This window comes from Limulus polyphemus, unplaced genomic scaffold (assembly GCF_000517525.1).
Source record: "Limulus polyphemus unplaced genomic scaffold, Limulus_polyphemus-2.1.2 Scaffold1262, whole genome shotgun sequence".
NCBI classification, from domain to species: Eukaryota; Metazoa; Arthropoda; class Merostomata; order Xiphosura; family Limulidae; genus Limulus; species Limulus polyphemus.
In genome coordinates, this window is record NW_013666872.1 from 110,378 (window position 1) to 128,866 (window position 18,489).

The 18,489-nt window shown below is 31.1% G+C and overlaps 1 protein-coding gene across 1 annotated transcript in view; it reads left to right on the forward strand.

Annotated features, from left to right (window-relative positions):
- Positions 1-1,234: 1,234 nt before the first annotated feature.
- The window catches only part of LOC106462832 (polypeptide N-acetylgalactosaminyltransferase 2-like), a 20,185-nt gene continuing 2,930 nt past the window's right edge, over positions 1,235-18,489 (forward strand). Inside the window, exons 1-5 of the mRNA XM_013922794.2 lie at positions 1,235-1,416; positions 2,931-3,023; positions 9,828-9,911; positions 13,460-13,586; positions 15,238-15,354. Of these exons, the coding sequence (XP_013778248.1) occupies positions 1,235-1,416; positions 2,931-3,023; positions 9,828-9,911; positions 13,460-13,586; positions 15,238-15,354 (603 nt within the window). The remainder of the gene's footprint in view (positions 1,417-2,930; positions 3,024-9,827; positions 9,912-13,459; positions 13,587-15,237; positions 15,355-18,489) is intronic.

The following is an 18,489-nucleotide window of genomic DNA, read 5'->3' on the forward strand; positions in this document are numbered from 1 at the left end:
GTTTCGTAATTACCTTAAATTTCATCATCAGCATTAATGTCTCAAAAACAAAAACAAAATTACTTAATATGATGCAACAGGTGTTGTCAATAGCATAAAACAAGTTAGTAGTTTGAGGGTTAAATAGGTTTTTCCAACATTATTTCATGTATGTAGCTAAGAAATTTATCAATACATTACTACTTAGCTTAGGACAAATAAACTAAATAAAACATAAACTGACTGAAAGGTATTCTTTAAACTTTCAAATTGATAAAAAAAAAGCAAACACTAAAAAAAGGAAGAAAAATAATTTAAAGCATGGACAAACAAAAATATTATTTTAGCTTTGGGAAAAGACTTGTTTCCTAAAAATTTCATATTGGTTAACTTCTATTTCTAGTTTTGTATATTTATTCTGGACAAATAATTTTTTGATTTTTAGCATAAATAGCCTCCATTTGTTGGAAAAATCTGTTTTGTTAACCTGAGTTTCAGTATTTTTTATTATATATTAAGGATTTTTATCATATTACTAATTAATTCTAATTTTCTTTCTGTCTTATCTTTTGTAATCTTAATGCAGTGTATGAGGATGTATTCATTTTGTATTAGTCTTAAGGTTTTGATTTTTATTGCTCTTTTATATATGGTATTCACTAATGAATTTCAGTTTTACAAATATAGCTAATAGACTAATTCTTTCCAGCTTACATAGCTGTAGGGATTATTGTATTACTAATATATCTACTTGATTTAAAGATATCCTATTTTTTGTAGCTACTAAAAGTTATGGTGTAAGATAAAAGTTAATATTTAGCCACTATTTTGTGATAAGTTGGGGTTCTTTAATCATCTGTCTGATGGTTTTTAACCTTCCATAAAATGGTATTTCATGTCATTTCCATGAAAGAGAGTCGAAGGTTGTCTGGAGGAGTCACCTGTTTTATACTCTCACACCACTATACAGTAGTATGCTGTCTGTCAGTCAGTCAATTAGTAGACACTAAAATGACATCATATAAGGGATGCTTAATATTGCAATTTGTACTATGGTGACATCAGTAAAATGTGCACATGCCATGAATCACAAGAAGAATTATGCACTCTGTAGGCTGCAACACAGCATGACATATGAACTTCAAAAGCAAGAAATAAAAATGCTTGGTACTCTTGATTTTGGTTTTATTTACTCTTAAAACAGAACTCTTTCGGAGACCCTGCAGAAGGACATCTAGTAATAAATTATCAGTATATGTATATATTAGAATATCCAGCTACATATTTCTATACATTTCTCTCTTCTTCAGAAATATCTTTCAGAGTTTGGCAGTGTAATGGTAGCCTTGAAATTATTCCATGTAGCAGAGTAGGCCATGTGTTTCGTAAGCAACACCCGTATACTTTCCCAGGTGGCAGTGGTAATATCTTTGCTAGGTAAGAGAAACTTAATTTTTTGGTATCTTTCATCATCAAAGAATGTAATTCAACAAGTTTTTTCAGGACAAACACAATGATTAGATTTTCAGTGTATCTGAAAATTTACAAAACTTCAGCTTAAGTGCATGAGTGAACTACAGTTTGAAGCATTTTTGCTCTCTATTACTTTACAAATACATTATTGTTTTCCATTTAAATAAAAAAAAATTGGAGTGAAGTAAACACTTTAAGCCTATATAAGTATACCTATTAACTTTAGTTTAAGAATTGTTTTAAATTTTTTCATTGTTATGTTGTATTGGGATTTCACATCTAGAGTTTGAATTTGGCTACATTATCAAAGGAGGTTGACTTAAGATTGTAGGAAATTCAAAGTACAGGAACTGTTATTGCAATTGAGAAACATGGTTCTAAATCATTCTCAGAATATACCTTATAATTTGTTGCTATAAACATTGTTTTATGTATATCATTTTCAGAAATATATGTGAGTTTATGTACACGTTTTGTGCAGCAATATATCAAACGTGTTCACAAATCTTCATGGGAAAAATATTGTTTTTTAAAGTTATTAAAATACTTAATAGTTCATTAATAACTTTTTTTTGTATATTGTATTTCCAAAAATATTTCACAATAATTGTTACGAGATAAACATAGAAGAATATTGAAAGTGTTTCTGGTTTAAAAATTTGAAAAAGCTAAAAAAGGAAAGATATACTTTCTCTAAACTTTAGTTATCTTTATCTCCCTGGGTTATCAGGTCCATAAGCATGTTGCAGTATATTTTGTATCCCTCTCTCCAGATCTGATATGCTGAAGCTGACTCTGATGTTACTGTGCAGTTTAACACTCCTTTTGAGTTTCTTTTCTTTCTCTTTGCATTTGTGTTTTATCTTCCAGTAGAAAGCTTACTTTGGAATTCTGGTGTATTTCATTCTCAGAACATGGCCCAAGTAGGTCCATCATCTCTTTGGTGCAGTTTTTGGAGTTGGATCTGTCTTCTCTCTAATTAAAACCTTCAAACTCTTAATTTCTACTGGTTTGTTTTGTCTTAATGGATATCCAGGCTTCTGATCCATAGAGAAAGCCTGAAAGAACATTGCTTGGGAATATTCTTATTTTGGCTTATGATATGTTGTTCCTATATTTTCTTTGATTTCTAAAAAGATTGATTTTCCATTTCACATCAGTGGTAATATTTCCATTTTTATAGAAGATGCTGCTAAGTTAAATGAATTTTTACAATTTCTTCAGAGGCTCTCCTTGAGTAACTAAATGTTGAGTTGAAAAATAGCAGAATATAAGAATCTTACAACATAACAGTGCACTACTGTACTGGGTAGAATAGTGTAAAGTCGATGAGTATGGGGGCAAATAAAGCATGGCATAAATTCAAAGAATGTTTTTCTTTATCATTGAAAGATCCTCTGTTGTTTATCATAACAAAGTACAATACCTCTAGGTATTAAGCCTAAGTTTATAGAATAATTTGTTTATATTCCATTCAGAAATACTAAACGAGCAGCAGAGGTGTGGATGGATGAATACAAGAAATATTATTATGCTGCTGTACCTATGGCAAAAAGTGTCCATACAGGCAAGTAAGTAACATTAAATAAAAAAAATTATGTGGGTGTATTTATTCTGTAGCAAATAATAATAATAATATAAAATGAAAAATTATATTAAGTAAAACCAGACAGGATATATTATGATGTGCCTACAAGCAGTTGAGTATGTTATATTAAAATGATTTTGAATATGCAAATGAGCAAGTCACCTAACACCGACAACCGATATAAAATTACTGTAGAATGGAATGTTTCAGAACTACAATTTGACAATGTTTGGTGTTTTTTTAGATTGTACGATACCAGTTCAAATTGATTGCTTTTTTGGGAGAATATGTAACAGTCCTTTTTGATGTAAAATATTCATATACTTGCTATGTAAAAACATATTCACATCTGAGTTTTAAAATTTCAAAAACTTGGATATCCTTTATACTTAATAGTACTAGAAAGCAAAGGAACATAGATCAAGTTAGGGCACCAAAACCATCCAGAAAGGGACCTACAATAAATTTTAACTCATCCATGAAAACCAAAGTGCGACATCTTGTAATGGATGAGAATCCGTAGATGCAAAACTGAATGGCAGCATTCATCCACATGCCCCAGGCAACAGTACACAACATAATCAAGAAGGATCTCTGTCTGGAAATGCAACACAAGTCACATGTTTCCATAACATATTTGTTCAACTCTCACATATCTAAAGCAGTTGGAGAATAAAGTGGGTATTCACATTATTCCATGTGAAGACATAATGTCAAGTCACCAGATTTAGCACTTGTGGATTTCTGTGCCAGTTGAACTGTTGAAATGGGCACAAGTAAACAATCATTGTTCAGGTATATGGTTATCAGATAGAGCATGACTGAACATAGCAACATGGACTGTAATGCCATGGTGAGGTTCCAAAATTCCTTTAATATAATGTACTCAATCTCTGTATGCCTACACTTTCAAGTAAATAACATCAAATGAAACATCATGGTAAGGCTGTACCTATTGTCAAGTAACATCAAATGGAATATTATTATGTGGCTGTACAAACACTGCCAAATAGTATAAAATAGAATATAATGATGTGGTTGTACCCTCACTGGCAAGTAGAACTAAGCAATTAATGATAACCCCCCTCAATACAAGGGAAAAAATAGAACTGGGATGCTTGTTTAATGACTTTTTTCCAACCATTGCATTTTTCTGATATAGTATTCATTTACCTACTTTCATTCATCTCGTCTTGTTTTGTTTTTTGGTACTTTTCAAGCTATATTGATTTCATACAATAGACATCTTCTGAACGTCACCATTTTCACATTGTTTGTTTTAAAGTATGCAGTAATCCTCCCACTGATCATCTTGATAATTAAAATTTTAAAATATGTTTTATTATCACCAATAAGAGTAATAATGTTTTCATTTAAAACATATCATGATTGCAGTTATAAATAATCAAGCAGCTAGTTAATCAATTATTTATGTTCATTGTTTAAATAGGATAGACATATAGTCAAACCCCAAGTTACGAGTTACACAGGGGATACATTCCTGAAAAACACCATGCAAGTTAAAACCGTATAACTAAAGGCATTAAATCTATGGAAAATAGGAGGATAGGGACCTGAGACTAAAATTTGATAACCTTATTTCATAATAAAAGGGTATTTAAACACAAAATAATAGAATTAATAGCCTTATTAAAACTTTACTCACAAATTACAAATTAATAAATTCCTTTATACCTACAAATTACAGAACAAATTATTAACCAAAAAGGATGGAAAATCTGCTAGGGTACAAGAGGTGATGATAATGCTATGGAAGCTGAAAGCTAACTGCCTGTCTGTCTGAGGGGCATATTCCAAATCAGGCTGGAAAAAAATGTTAAAAGATAAAATTATACTTCTAATTGCAAACGTGCAAATTGGAGTATGGTGACAAAAGTACTAATAAAACATTGTTGAACTTATTAAATAAACATTATTAGAATTAGCAGGAATATAAAAAAGTAATTAGAACAACTAAAATTGGATTCAGAAATGTAAACACAGGAAAATCATAGTTATAAATTCACCTAATAATAAGATGATAATACGATAAGTTAGTACAATATAATAATAATAATACAGAGAAATAATTATGGAAAGGAGAAGACTTTCACAAAGGTAGGGTTGATGAAGGAGAGTTAAGGTAAAGTTAATGAAGGAGAGTTAAGGTAAGGTAAATGCATCTAGGGAAAAGGTGAGGGATGAAAAGAAGGGGGGAATTAACGGAAGGGTTGGTGGAGTTTAGTAATTATATAAAATAAATCTTTTGTCTAAACCATAAAGGGACCTAGTGTTAAGTTGGAAGATAAGACGATGTTCAAGGTTTTCTCATTTTAATATGAGTGGCAAATTTCTCATGACTGAGACTAGCCTGTTGACGTTTTTTATTTTTTGTGTATTTGTAGCATAACAGTTTTTTAGCCTAATTCCACTGTAACATGGTTTACATTGTCTGATGAAGAGTGTATGCTAGAAATGTCACATTAATAACCAAAAAATTTTAATTTAGACATGTCAATTTATTCATTATTTCACTTATCCAAGTTTTTCTTATCACGTCTTGCGTAATAACATTCAAAACTCCAAATCAACAACCATTCTACCACGTAAACGTGAAGCAGGGTGTCGCATGAGTTGAAACAGTGGTCCCATTGTATAAAGTGTGTATACGTGAATCAGTGCAACTTGAACCCGTGTAACTTGGAGTTGGACTGTAACAATATTCAATAAAGATATGAGTCATTGAATGTTTTGAAATCGCCTGCCTTACTCACTAAACAGTAAACTTGACTAAGCGTATTTCATTTAATGATGATTTGATTTGATAGATATAATTTTTAAAAACCATGTTTAAAAACATTGCAACTCAATAAAACCATAGTATAAAAAGTAAAAACACCATAATTTTAAACAAAGAATGAAGCATCAATAACATACCTTTATTTAAGTTTTAAGCAGTCTCCAGTCATGTGACCTATTTATTTCATACCCTGTGTGTGAATGCATGTATATGTAGAACCATGTCTTTAGACTTCAGGCACAATAGTTCAGTACTAAGTTACTTTTTTTGTTTCATGAACTTTGTACATGTAAATGCATCATAAATGCAATTCAACTGTATTGTCTAACATTTAAAAACAATAACAAAGTTATCCACTTATTAACCTGTTGCAACAACTGTACACTTTTTCAGACTTATTATTCTAGTATTGTTTCACATGTTCATAAGTTTGTTTACGACAAGAACATTTGGGCCTTAAGTGTTGTTTATATAACTAAATAGTTACTCAAATGCTTGTAACCAACCAAGGAAAATGAGTAATTGTAACTGATTTTATTTAATAGGCAAAGATGTACTTACCAAAATTAAAAGTTCTATACTTTTTTTATTCTTCAAGTAGCCTCAATTTAAAGCCAAGCAGCATACAAATTAGAGTAACAATGTTTAGCTTCTCCGCACTAGCTACAGTAGTATTTCAGTTTTAAAATGATAGTATGGTATCAGTTAACTTTTTAAAAGTTAGTTGTGTAAGATTGTAACCAAATTTTCAGTATTTTTTTATGTGAAAGAAGACTTCGACTATCTTGGATTAATCATTGTCGACCATATAGTCCCAAAGTAACCTAAATGGGTCAAACAAAGTTAAAATAATTTAATAAGTTAATGATATTAAAATAAAAACCAACATTTCAAATTAAAGTGAAATAGTTATTATTATTTATAACCATACTTAATAAAAGAATTACAGCATCGGTAAAGAGAATGTCTGTTTTCAAACATTTTTTTGAAAAGTTATACAGTCACACCACTTGTATTATCACTTATTTTAGACATTAACAATATGAACAACATCTTTCTTACCAGAAGCCTAACTTCTAAATAGTGAAAAATTAATTCTGTAGCAAGTCTATGTTGTAAGAACTGCAAGTTTCCTAAACAGTACTAACTTTTATGAAACCAAATCTCTAAAGTTTATACACATTGTTAGAGTGGAAAAAGCCATGGCAACATTTCATTAGGGCTTATATTGTTGTATTAGCTAAGGAATATTAGATTTTGACTGAATCCTTAATTGGATTCTGTGCAGCCCAGTTGTGTTGTTTTGTGTTATGGTAATTAATAGCCCAATCAAATAAAAGCAGACATCTGATGCTTCTTTCTGATACTATATAGTAGTTTAAGGATGTCTGGCTGTTTTTTTTTACTAAATTCTGAAAACATTGAGGGGGGGGGTCTGAACCCCCTAGACACCCCATCTTGATCCATGCCTGTTTATACAAAATTAAAGAATACGAGTACACAATTTTAAATTAGATACATAACACAATGTAAACAAAAATATATACCAGTAAAAATACTATTTATTTATCACTTTCTTCTGATCAGCAGTTCAAAAATTAGTGTCAATGCAGATAGTCCTTGTAACTTTGCAATAATTGAGACAGGGTGAACAAGTTTGATAATAATGGGATTTGAACTTGAGACCCTCAGATCACAAGCCCTCCCCATTATTTAGGTTTGTACTTAACAAACAGTGGCAATATTTGATTACATGAAGTGTTAGAATAAGCATAAACAGCAGTAATTGGAAGCCTTAATTTTGATTGGTTGATCATTGTCATGACAGTTGATAGAATTGGAATGTCAATTCATCGATTGTTGGAATAATCAAAAACAGTAATAATAATTAACACTTTTTTAACTAGTTAATTATATTCATGAAAATCAATTTAATGGTAATTTTGATAACTTGATTGTTGGAATAATCAGAAACACTAATTTTGATTAATCAATGTAATAATGATATTGATTAATTAATTAGTTTATGTGACAGTACTTGATGTAATTAATGCTTGTAAGTAAATGATTAAATCATTAACAAGAAAATGAAAATTAGACTCATAAAAAGAAAGATTATGGGCAGAGACTGATTGCTGTTTTCAGGAAATTATTCATTGTTCATTGTCTCTAACTTATGAAATCTGAAGCATCATCATAAAAACTACTTTAACAAATAATTAACTTAGTTTTTGCATCTAAACACCTTGAATCCCATATCTCAGAAGAAAATGTGTAGAAAATATGCAATCATTAACTTTTATTGACTCTAAGTTATGTTTCACACAAGACATGAACTTCTTTTAAAAATGTTAAGACTAAAAAATAAAGCAGAACTTTCATGAAAATCAATTTAATGGTAATTTTGATAACTTGATTGTTGGAATAACATAATAATAATGGGATTTGAACTTGAGACCCTCAGATCACATACCCTCCCCATTATTTAGCTTTGTACTTAACAAACAGTGGCAATATTTGATTACATGAAGTGTTAGCGTTTTAATTTAGTAACCTGCTATTTTAAAGCAACTTTCATGAGATACGCTCCCCAGTGGCACAGCGGTATGTCTGCAGACTTACAATGCTAGAAACCAGGTTTCGATACCCGTGGTGGGCAGAGTACAAATAGCCCATTGTGTAGCTTTGTGCTTAACTTCAAAACAAATAATCATGAGATATCTTGATAATCATTGGTAGTTAAGTACTTATTTTTTAAGAAGATTACCACTCAGTGTATGTCAAAAGTTAATTGCAAGTTAATTATTTTGCTTTTTTTTTTTTTGTTTCCTGCAAGTCCACATTATAGTTCCATACTAGATTTGAAGTTAAACAGATGATGAAATTTGATAGTATAATCGGTATGTGGTTTATAATCACTTTCAAATAGTTGGTTATTGAATTTTCATCAAGGACTTAATGCAGTCTAAACATCATTATTAATACATAATGTGTTACAGTATTCATGCAAGTGATCCAAGTAGTTCTAATGAAAAACATTTGTTATTGAAAAACTCTATTAAATCATATTGTGTGTGGATTTGTTTGTTTGGTCACATACTCCTTCCACAGTTTTGGAGCTAGCAGTACCAAATAAGTTTGATATGTGGACTCAGGGTGGGGGATATTCTCCCTACCAGGGGGGGGAGGCTAAAATGTGCCTGGAAGGTCACCCAGTTGTGATGCAATTCTAGGGTTTTCAGGGTCACTGAACCTGGCATTCCTGACCATTCCTCAAGATCACAGAGATGCCATGTTTGAAACTGTGTTTATCCCTCTACTCACAAGCTAACAGAACCAAACTTGACACACATGCTCAAGCATCACAGCCAAATGCCCTAATTTTTTTAAATACAGATACCCCTCCCCCTTTGGGGTATCTATAGAAATGAAATTGGGGATAATGCAGGACCTTGATCAGTACACTGGGGCCTGTGTGAATGAAGATGGAGTCTTTGAACCTCACAACAGAGCACGGGAATTCATGTGCTAGTAGATACATAAAAAAAGTAGCCACAGTACTGAATTCATTACATCACAGTCCGGACTCTCAAATTGTTTCAAAATTCTCAGTCGCATTCATGTTGTAACTCCTTCAGTGTATATTTTCATCTGTGTTTGTAAATGTTTAGCTTTTTTTTTTAAGTTGACACCTCTATCACTCTTACGTTAAATGCAATTTCAAGTTACTTGGTAATCAAAGAGAATGTTTCTTGTGGCATTTTTCTCTTTGACTGATATCGTTCAGGCAGCATATAAATTAGAAATCATTGATCCCTAATTTCAAATATGTGTAATATTTTTTAATGCTGAGTGTTAGCCAGCATCTCTCAAAGTTATCTGTGAGCTCTTATTTACTGAAAACACCCTTCTTTATTTTAACAGTGTTCAAGAATATTTGTTGCTTCTTCTTAAAATAAACATAATCCATGAATAATTATATTACAGCATTCAAGAAAGGCTCCAGTTACGTAGGGATCTGAAATGTAAACCTTTTAGTTGGTACCTGGAAAATGTTTATCCAGAATTAAAGTAAGTAGCAACCTACAAAAACATTGGCTTCTATTTATCTCTCACTGATAACGTTATGAAACTCACTTACTAGTAATCATAGAAGTAGATTTTAAAATATTTTATTCTAATATGTTGATTTTTTTATTTTGGATTTTGAACATGCTTAGTTTAAATACAATATTTTACCTCTACTGTAACCTCAAGCTATATCACACTGTTTTTCCCAAGGATTAGATATTGTTTTCGTATGTTTCATTTATTGCCTCCATTTGCAATATATAATATCAAGCAATATTTGAAGAGACAACATTTTTAATCATTCATCTAGCACCCTCTGTTGATGGAATCTGTAGACCAATCAATCTTTGGTGGTGTCTGAAGTATGGATTTTCTCTGTTGCCTGTTTCATGTTTTTTATTTACATTTTAATCTCCTGAATTAAGAAGTACAGATACTTCTTTTAAGGAAACAAATGTGGAAGTGATGAACCCCAACCTGCTGTTTTATTCTCTTTTGTTTATGGGATTCAACTATGCAAAGGATTGACTATCAGCTCTGGGTCTCTCCTCTAAATCATTTTTTAACTATTTTGTGCTTCAAGATGGAAAATTTTCACCAGTTATACATCCTCATGTGGAAGACCTTTTGAATAACAAGGTTAGATGTTACAGTATTTAATTTATTTACTTTTTCATTATTATCATTATTTCATACAAGGAAACCCATGTTTATTAGATCTAGACCCTTCTCTTCACACTGTCTTTGGCATCTTTTGTTTTCTTGAGGGTTGTCATAGCCAAGACATGCTATCTTCAATATATTGGAATATGTTTCAACACTTCTTGGATGTTTGGTTAACTCTTTCACCTTCCATTTTTTGTGCCTGTACAAATAAACAATGAACTCTGGCTTTTGTCATTAAGTTTAAGTTGAGTTATGAATGAATCTTATTTTCATTTAACTCTGTTTTTTTATCCATTGCAAAGTTTGATCAGTTCTTTTCCAGAAGATTACATCTTCCACCATGTGTTTGGTGGTTTTAGAGTCACTTTTTTTCCAGAAGGTTTTGGTATTAAAGACTTCTTTTGCTTATTAAATCCTTTCTGTGTTTGGAACTTTGGTGTAATGGCTCTTTTGATACCTCTGTTTATAGCACACTATGTCATGGTTAATGGCAATTAGATTCACAGTGAATGATATCCTAGGATAAACTCGCCAATCAAGTATGAGTTTGGTAGTTCTGCTCACGCGGTATGTGCTGTGGTTTGTATTTCTAAGTTCATTATACTACTCATGCCAGTCATGGGGCAAGCATTTGGGTGTTTTAGACCAGTGGTTTACAAACTGTGTGTCGTGATGCACTAGTGTGCTGTGGCAAGTTACTAGGAGTGTTGCAAGGGTTTCAACAAAAAAAGAATAAGAACATAAAAAAAAAACCTACAAAAAATATATTGTATGTGACAGCAGGGGTGTTGCACAAATCAAAGTAAGTAGGTTAGGGTGTCGTCAGTGAAAGAAAAAATGTTTGAGAACCACTGTTCGACATGTTGCACCTCCTACAGGTAATCTGAGCATAATACTTTGGTGAAAGCACCAATATTGTTTTTGATAATGTGGTTCTTCTGATTCCACTTCACCATTCTCTTGGTCTGTTTAAACAGGAGTTACAGGTGTCTTCATTTTCTCTTGGGCCCTTCCCTCATTTCAGTATAGAGATTCCACCTGAAGGTTATAACTTTAAAATTACCACCTCAACAGTGAAATATAATTTATAGGTAATTATATTTAGCATAACTATTCTTATCCTTCTTCCTACACTGGTGTATGTTTGAGAGAAAATATGATCATATAAGGTTCTATAAGTGCAAGGTAGACATGAAATAGAGAATATGATTGGCTTAGACATTCTGTCAATAGAGGACATGAGACATAATTACACACATAATATTCTCACAAATAATGAGGTTTGCACAAGATTATGTATTGTAAATAATGGAAAATAAAAAGGATAGAAAGGCATATTTCTTTGCATGAACAAAAAACAGCTCAATATTATAGTAGAGCTAAGTGTCTTTTAATTTTGTGCTATTAATGAAATATTAATTTTTTATCATCATCTAATTTCCTGTGCAGAAATAGAACAATGATAGAACAGTTAATTAATTTTTCGTACAAAACTGATAAGATTTGCCTAACCAATTTTCTAAAATAAAAATAGAATGAAGATAACTAACCAGTTCATTTTCTATATAAAGCTAGGCTAATGATGCTGAATTATCTAATTTTTCTAACATAAATAGAATGAAGCTGATATGGCAGTTAAACTTTTGTTTTTCTAATCTAGAGTAATGATTATAGTTAATTAAGTTATTTAACAGTAATAGTAGGATAATGATTCTCTTGGTTAATGGTTTGTCTGAAGCCATGATGCTGATGATGGTAAAACTAACTGTTTTAGAAGATAACATGAGGATGATGGTGGACAACTGATTTGTTGTATGAATCTAGAATAATGATTCTCTTAGTTAATGGTTTGTCTAAAGCCAGGATGGTGATGATGGTATAGCTAACTGTCTTTGAAGATAACATGAGGATGATGGTGGACAAGTGATTTATTCTTTACAACTAGGGTAGTGAGGCTGAATTAACTCTCTCGCTATGGTTAGGTTAAAATGTGCGTATCACAAACTTTCAGAGATTTACATTAAAAATGTAATTAAACTGCTTTATTATTATTGTATATGAGTAAATGTAACATCAAAACATAGTTAATAAATCAAATTTTAATATTATATAAGTTTTGAGTTCTTGATTTTATTCTAGAAAGAAGAAAATGGTAATTTAGATTTATTTCATATTTTTATGGTGGTTACGAGGTCAGTCAAATTGACCGATTGGGTATAAAATTAGGATAGGGAATATAACAGATAAAATATAAAGTTTTACAGAAAAAAACCTTTAGGAGGTTTTAGAGATTATGAAAATGAAATTTCACAATTTTCAGATAAAGATAAGTATTTTTAATCGTAACATGAAAATCACTTTGCATTCAGGGCAGTCAACACTCTGACTCCATATATTCATAATCACATTTTTCGTAAAAATAATTATTAAAAAAATCTAATTTTTTATGCACAAAAGATTTGTAATGTTTACTGAAAGCTTGTCATATTTCATGAAGATACACAAAATATATTAAAAGTGATAGTATGGAAACTGATGGTTACTTTGGGGTCATGAACTTGGTCAAATCGACAGAGCCTGTAGTGAAAGAGTAAATTGGTGTTTTTCTATGAAAATAGGATGATGGTCATTTAATTTGTTGTATACATCTAGAATTTTGGGCTAATTATTTGTGTGTGTAAAGCTATGACAGTAATCAGCACTTCTATTTCAAGTTATAAGAATTACTGTCGGTTGTATAGATTTTTGGCATAAATTGCTAAGTTATATTTTTTCTACATTTTAGAGACTCATGATTAACTAATATTTTATATAAATAATTGTTGAATAACTTACCTATGTGTCTGTTTTGTTTATTATTAAATGTTGGTATTTTATATCAGAATCCCTGATGATAGTGACAAAGAACATGGATCCATTCGACAAGGTGTTTTCTGCATCGATAGTTTAGGTCATGGTGTTGGAGAGACAGTAGGATTGTTTGAATGTCATGGAGCAGGTGGTAATCAGGTATATTTCCTCTTCATATCTTAAAATTTGAAGAACAATGTTATTTATCCAGTACAACGTTTCACCAGGATAACATGCATCATGTCGTACAGAAATTAGAATGAGTAAATTAGTAACCCATAAAACAATGGGAAACTAGCAGGTGTGTAAATTGTAATTTGGTTAGTAGGTAAAGTAGAGAAATGCTTTTGTAAATGTTGGGATATCATTGGAACCTTTAACTGTATTTACCCAACTAGTGCCTATTCCATTGGAGTAAATAAGAAAAGAAATAGGAGAAACAAGCACGATGTACAAGCATTACTGAAGCTGGACAAGCCCAACAGTGCTTGAAGCAATACATAATCTCATAGTAAATGTATATAAACTGATCAGGTTTATGATAGTGTATCTGTTTGTTTGGCCAGTGACAAAAGTCTAGTTCGTGGAAAGGGGTCATATCATGGTGCCTGACCTCAATTAAAGCTCAACTTTAGTGTGAAAATAGTAGGCTCAGTAATCTTAATTTTCTAATAAATTATTTTTGGCATCTTTAAGAGTAATATAAGTGTATAAACATATTTTGATTTAGATTAAGCATTACAATCTCCAGTCATTAGTAAAAAAAAGGAAATGAATTTTAAAATAGTAATTTTTTTAAATCTTTAATATATATATATATATGATGAAAATGGATAATAATTCGCCAAAAAAACACAACTAAGTTCTTAAAGCTGCATCATGTGTTCAGTTTGTTTACAAGTTATCTTCAGTTTGCTCACTAAATTAAAATAATGCAGTAACTTGTTATGTTGTGTCATTATGAAACCTGTTATACTAATAAAGAAATATGGTGTAGTTGGATTGCAATTATGTAACTAGTATACTAGTATGTATTTACATATTAGAATATGCAGAATCCCAATATCTTGTGGAACCACTGGTTGTTTGTCAAGGAATCTGAGGGTTCTGTGGAACCCTTGTTGAAGTGCACTACTCTGTAGGTTCCAACGCTAGTATTAGTTGGGGAAAATGAATCCTTTTTAGAATTAAAGTTTTAGCAAGGAAATGAAATAGACACCATTACATAACTACTATTACCCTCTTGCTTTACTTTTTTCACCTGTTTCTTTGGGTATGGCAGTTAGTAAAACAATATGAATTTTTTAATGCCAGCAAAAAGTACAAGAAAATGTGATAGATATGCTTCATTGTCATAGTAAATTGACTTATATGAGAGACGAAGGTTAAAAATTACAATGTTACAAGAAAAATAAAAAGTGTAGAGACAGATGAAAGGTCTAAATCTTGACATAAAAAAGCTGTTGTATTAATAAAAATGTTGAACTTGTTTAGCTTCTGAAATTATAATATTACCACCACTAACTCATTTCTTTTCCATTTATGACATTGCAAAGTATGTTTCTTAAAAAGTATAAGAAGTTCTTACTTATTAAACTTACAGACGTTAAAATACCAAAATAAGTGAAATATAAATGATATATCAGTAGAAGTTAGTAGTTTGAAAGAAAAAGTATTAGGAGTTAAAGTTGTTGTTTTTTCTTGTTAGAGATAAGAAATAGATTTAAGGAAATTTCATGCATTCTTAGCTTCTAATTACAGACAAATTTTATTTTGAAGGTAATACTTGTGTATATAACATCTTTTTTAGGACTGGGAAGTAACCAAAAACCAGCAGCTCAAGTTTCATAGTTTGTGTATGTTTGTCAGAGAACCAAAAATTGGATTTCCTGTAATTTTTCAACAGTGCCACAATACTAATAACCAGGTTAGTCTTTGTAAACTTTAATTTAATACCTTTCATAAACCCATATTTTAGATATAACTTATTGCTGGGCTATGAGTCTTGCTGGTTATACAATACCATATTGTTGCCAAACACAAAACATTACCTTTAGAAGGAGATAAAGCTAACAAACTGTCAACCAGATGTTCACTACATTTCACCCTCCACCATCTTATAATAACAGTAGTTAATGAGCTATCTCATACTTCACATAAGATCTTTCCACCAGTATCAACCTCCATTTGTATTTGCATGCACATGTCAGGTCAGTAAATCATATTTGTTTTCTTTAATATACTTGATTTTGCTGTGTGCTTTTTTTTGTTGTTGTTGTTGCCAACATTGGCAATGGGTATGACAGATATAGTGTGGTTGGAATACTTTTATTATCTGCTTACCTAATTCTTGAAAATCCCTAAGGGACTAAATAAAGAATGCAGTGTTAAAAAATATAATGAGCCTAATATCATATGACAAGTATAATTAATTATAATCATGCTTTGCCAGCTTGAAAAAGGTATTTACACTATAATCGTGTTTTTTTTGCCAATCTAAAATGTTTACATAACCTGTTGCAGGAGTAATGAATTAACTCTCTCACTACAGGCTCGGTTGTTTCAACCAAGTTTGTGACCCCAAAGTAACCATCAGTCTCCATACTATAACTATTGATATGTTTTGTGTATCTTCATGAAATTTGACAAGCTTTTAGCAAACTTTACAAGTCTTTTATAAGATTTTTAAGTAAGTATTTTTACTAAAAATGTGTCCATGAATATTTAGAGTCAAGAGTTGACTGTTCTGAATGCAAAGTGATTTTCATGTTAAGATTAAAAATACTTATCTTTATCTGAAAATTTTTAAATTTTGTTTGCAAAATCTCTAAAACCTCCTAAATAAAGTTCAAATGTTTGTTTTTAGTAAAACTATATCTTATGTTATTTTCACTACCCTAACTCTATACTCATTTGGTCAATTTGAATGACCTTGTAACCACCATAAAAAAAAAAGAAAAATCTAATTTACCATTTTCTTCTTTTTAGAATAAAATTAAGAGCTTAAAACTTATATAGTATTAAAATTTAATATATTAACAGTTTTGATGTCACATTTATTCATATAGAATGAAAATAAAGCAGTTTCATTACATTTTTAATGTAACTTTCTGAAAGGTCATAACGTGTGCACTTTAACCTACCCATAGTGAAAGGGTTAAATCAATCTATATTGTTGCTATTGTACTCCCAGGATGTGGATGGGTGAATAGTGAAACCATGCATATTTTAATTGATCTTATGTATCTGACTAGCAAAATGTTAAAAGTAATTAAAAAGAGGGAAGGCTGTGAGTTTGAAACTTGCTTGCAGATCATAAAATGCTATGAATTTTAATTACTCAAACACACGATAACCTGGCATGTACTAACTACAAAAACATCTTTGTTTACTGTATTAGAGTGTTATTAAAGAAGAAACTGAGGAAGAAATGAACACATGAAACCCGTTATTCCTGAAGCCTACAAAAAACACAACTATAGCGAGCATAAAGCATGGAAGTAATGTGAAATATTTAAACCCATAATGTCTATATTATACTGCCACATCAATGATATGATCTTTAAAAAGTCCAGACACCCTCTTGAGTGTTGGTGGGCTAATATCTTATTTTACTCATTTAGGCATGTTTATTGAAAACAAAGTGTATGGATATTAGAAGTCACAGTTGCTAAGTTTTCAGCATTAATGACAACTTATTTATTGTCTTTATGCCATAAGCACATGTGTGTACATGTTTGTACCACAATGGTTTTCATATGTGATACATCTTTTGTCCAGTTATATACTGTGCAAATATTATGGTGGTATGTGCATATTCTCAGCGTTAAAGTTGAGTGCATTTCTATGTAAATGACTTACTTTTGGCAGAAATTGTTACAGTATTCTTAATATGGACTCCGTATTAAAAACACATTGCACATAGATTTATACTGATTTGCAATTGGGTAGGGTAGTAATGGAACAATCAAAAGCACCTCTGATTTTAGGGCCAAAACATGACCCTTATGAGGACCCATCCTATCAGACTTTTCAATTCATGTCACCATTTAAGATAAAATGTTAATCATGAACCAGTGGTTGGGAACGACTGGCTTAAAACCTGAAAAAAACTGAATTTAATAAACCAGCCATCTAATAATCAACAGATAAAAGCCTTCCTTTATCATCCCTCGAAGGTCCTACTCCCATCCTAACGTAGCAAATGATATTTAACTATATAAAATGTAGGTTTTCACAATTCAAATGATTGTTACAGTTTAAATGGGAATACATTAAATTCTGTGGTTGAAGAAATAGATCTTGGTGTTGTGATTGTAAAATCACTTGAGTCATCTAAACAGTGTATTATAGCTAGCAATAGGGCTAATAGGATTTTGGGTAGCATCTATAGAAATATTGAATACAAGACTAGGGATATTATTGTTTCATTGTATAGATCACTTGTAAAACCTCAATTAGAGTACTGTGTACAGTTTTGGCTCCCTACCTCAAGAAGGACATTGAATTGTTGGAGGAGATTCAGAGAAGAGCTGCTAGGGTGATACCTGGGATGGTGGGATTGTCCTTTGAGGAGAGACTAAAATCTCTAAACTTGTTTTCTCTGGATAGGAGAATGGTCAGAGGGGATTTGATTGAAGTGTTTAAGATTATTAAGGGTATTGATAATATAGATCCATCAAACTTTTTTGTGTTTAGCAGTGAAAACAATAGGACAAGGAGTCATAACTTCAAATTTTGGCAGAGTAGGAGTCATCTACAATTTAGACGGTATTACTTTTCAAACAGGTTGGTTGGCTTTTGGAATGAGCTGCCTTCAAGGCAGAAAATTTAACTGAGTTCAAGAAAAGATTGGATGAAAACATGAGTAGTAATGGGTGGTTATGGTTGGGAGCTGGAAGGGACATCCTTGATGTGCTAATAAGCTCTTTTTTTTGTCCTTTTAAAATTTATGAAATTTTGTTTACCCTTAATGCACAAGTGTAGAAGAAAGAGGCATAATATACATATGTAGAGGAAAGAGGCATAATATACATATGTAGAGGAAAGAGGCATAATATAC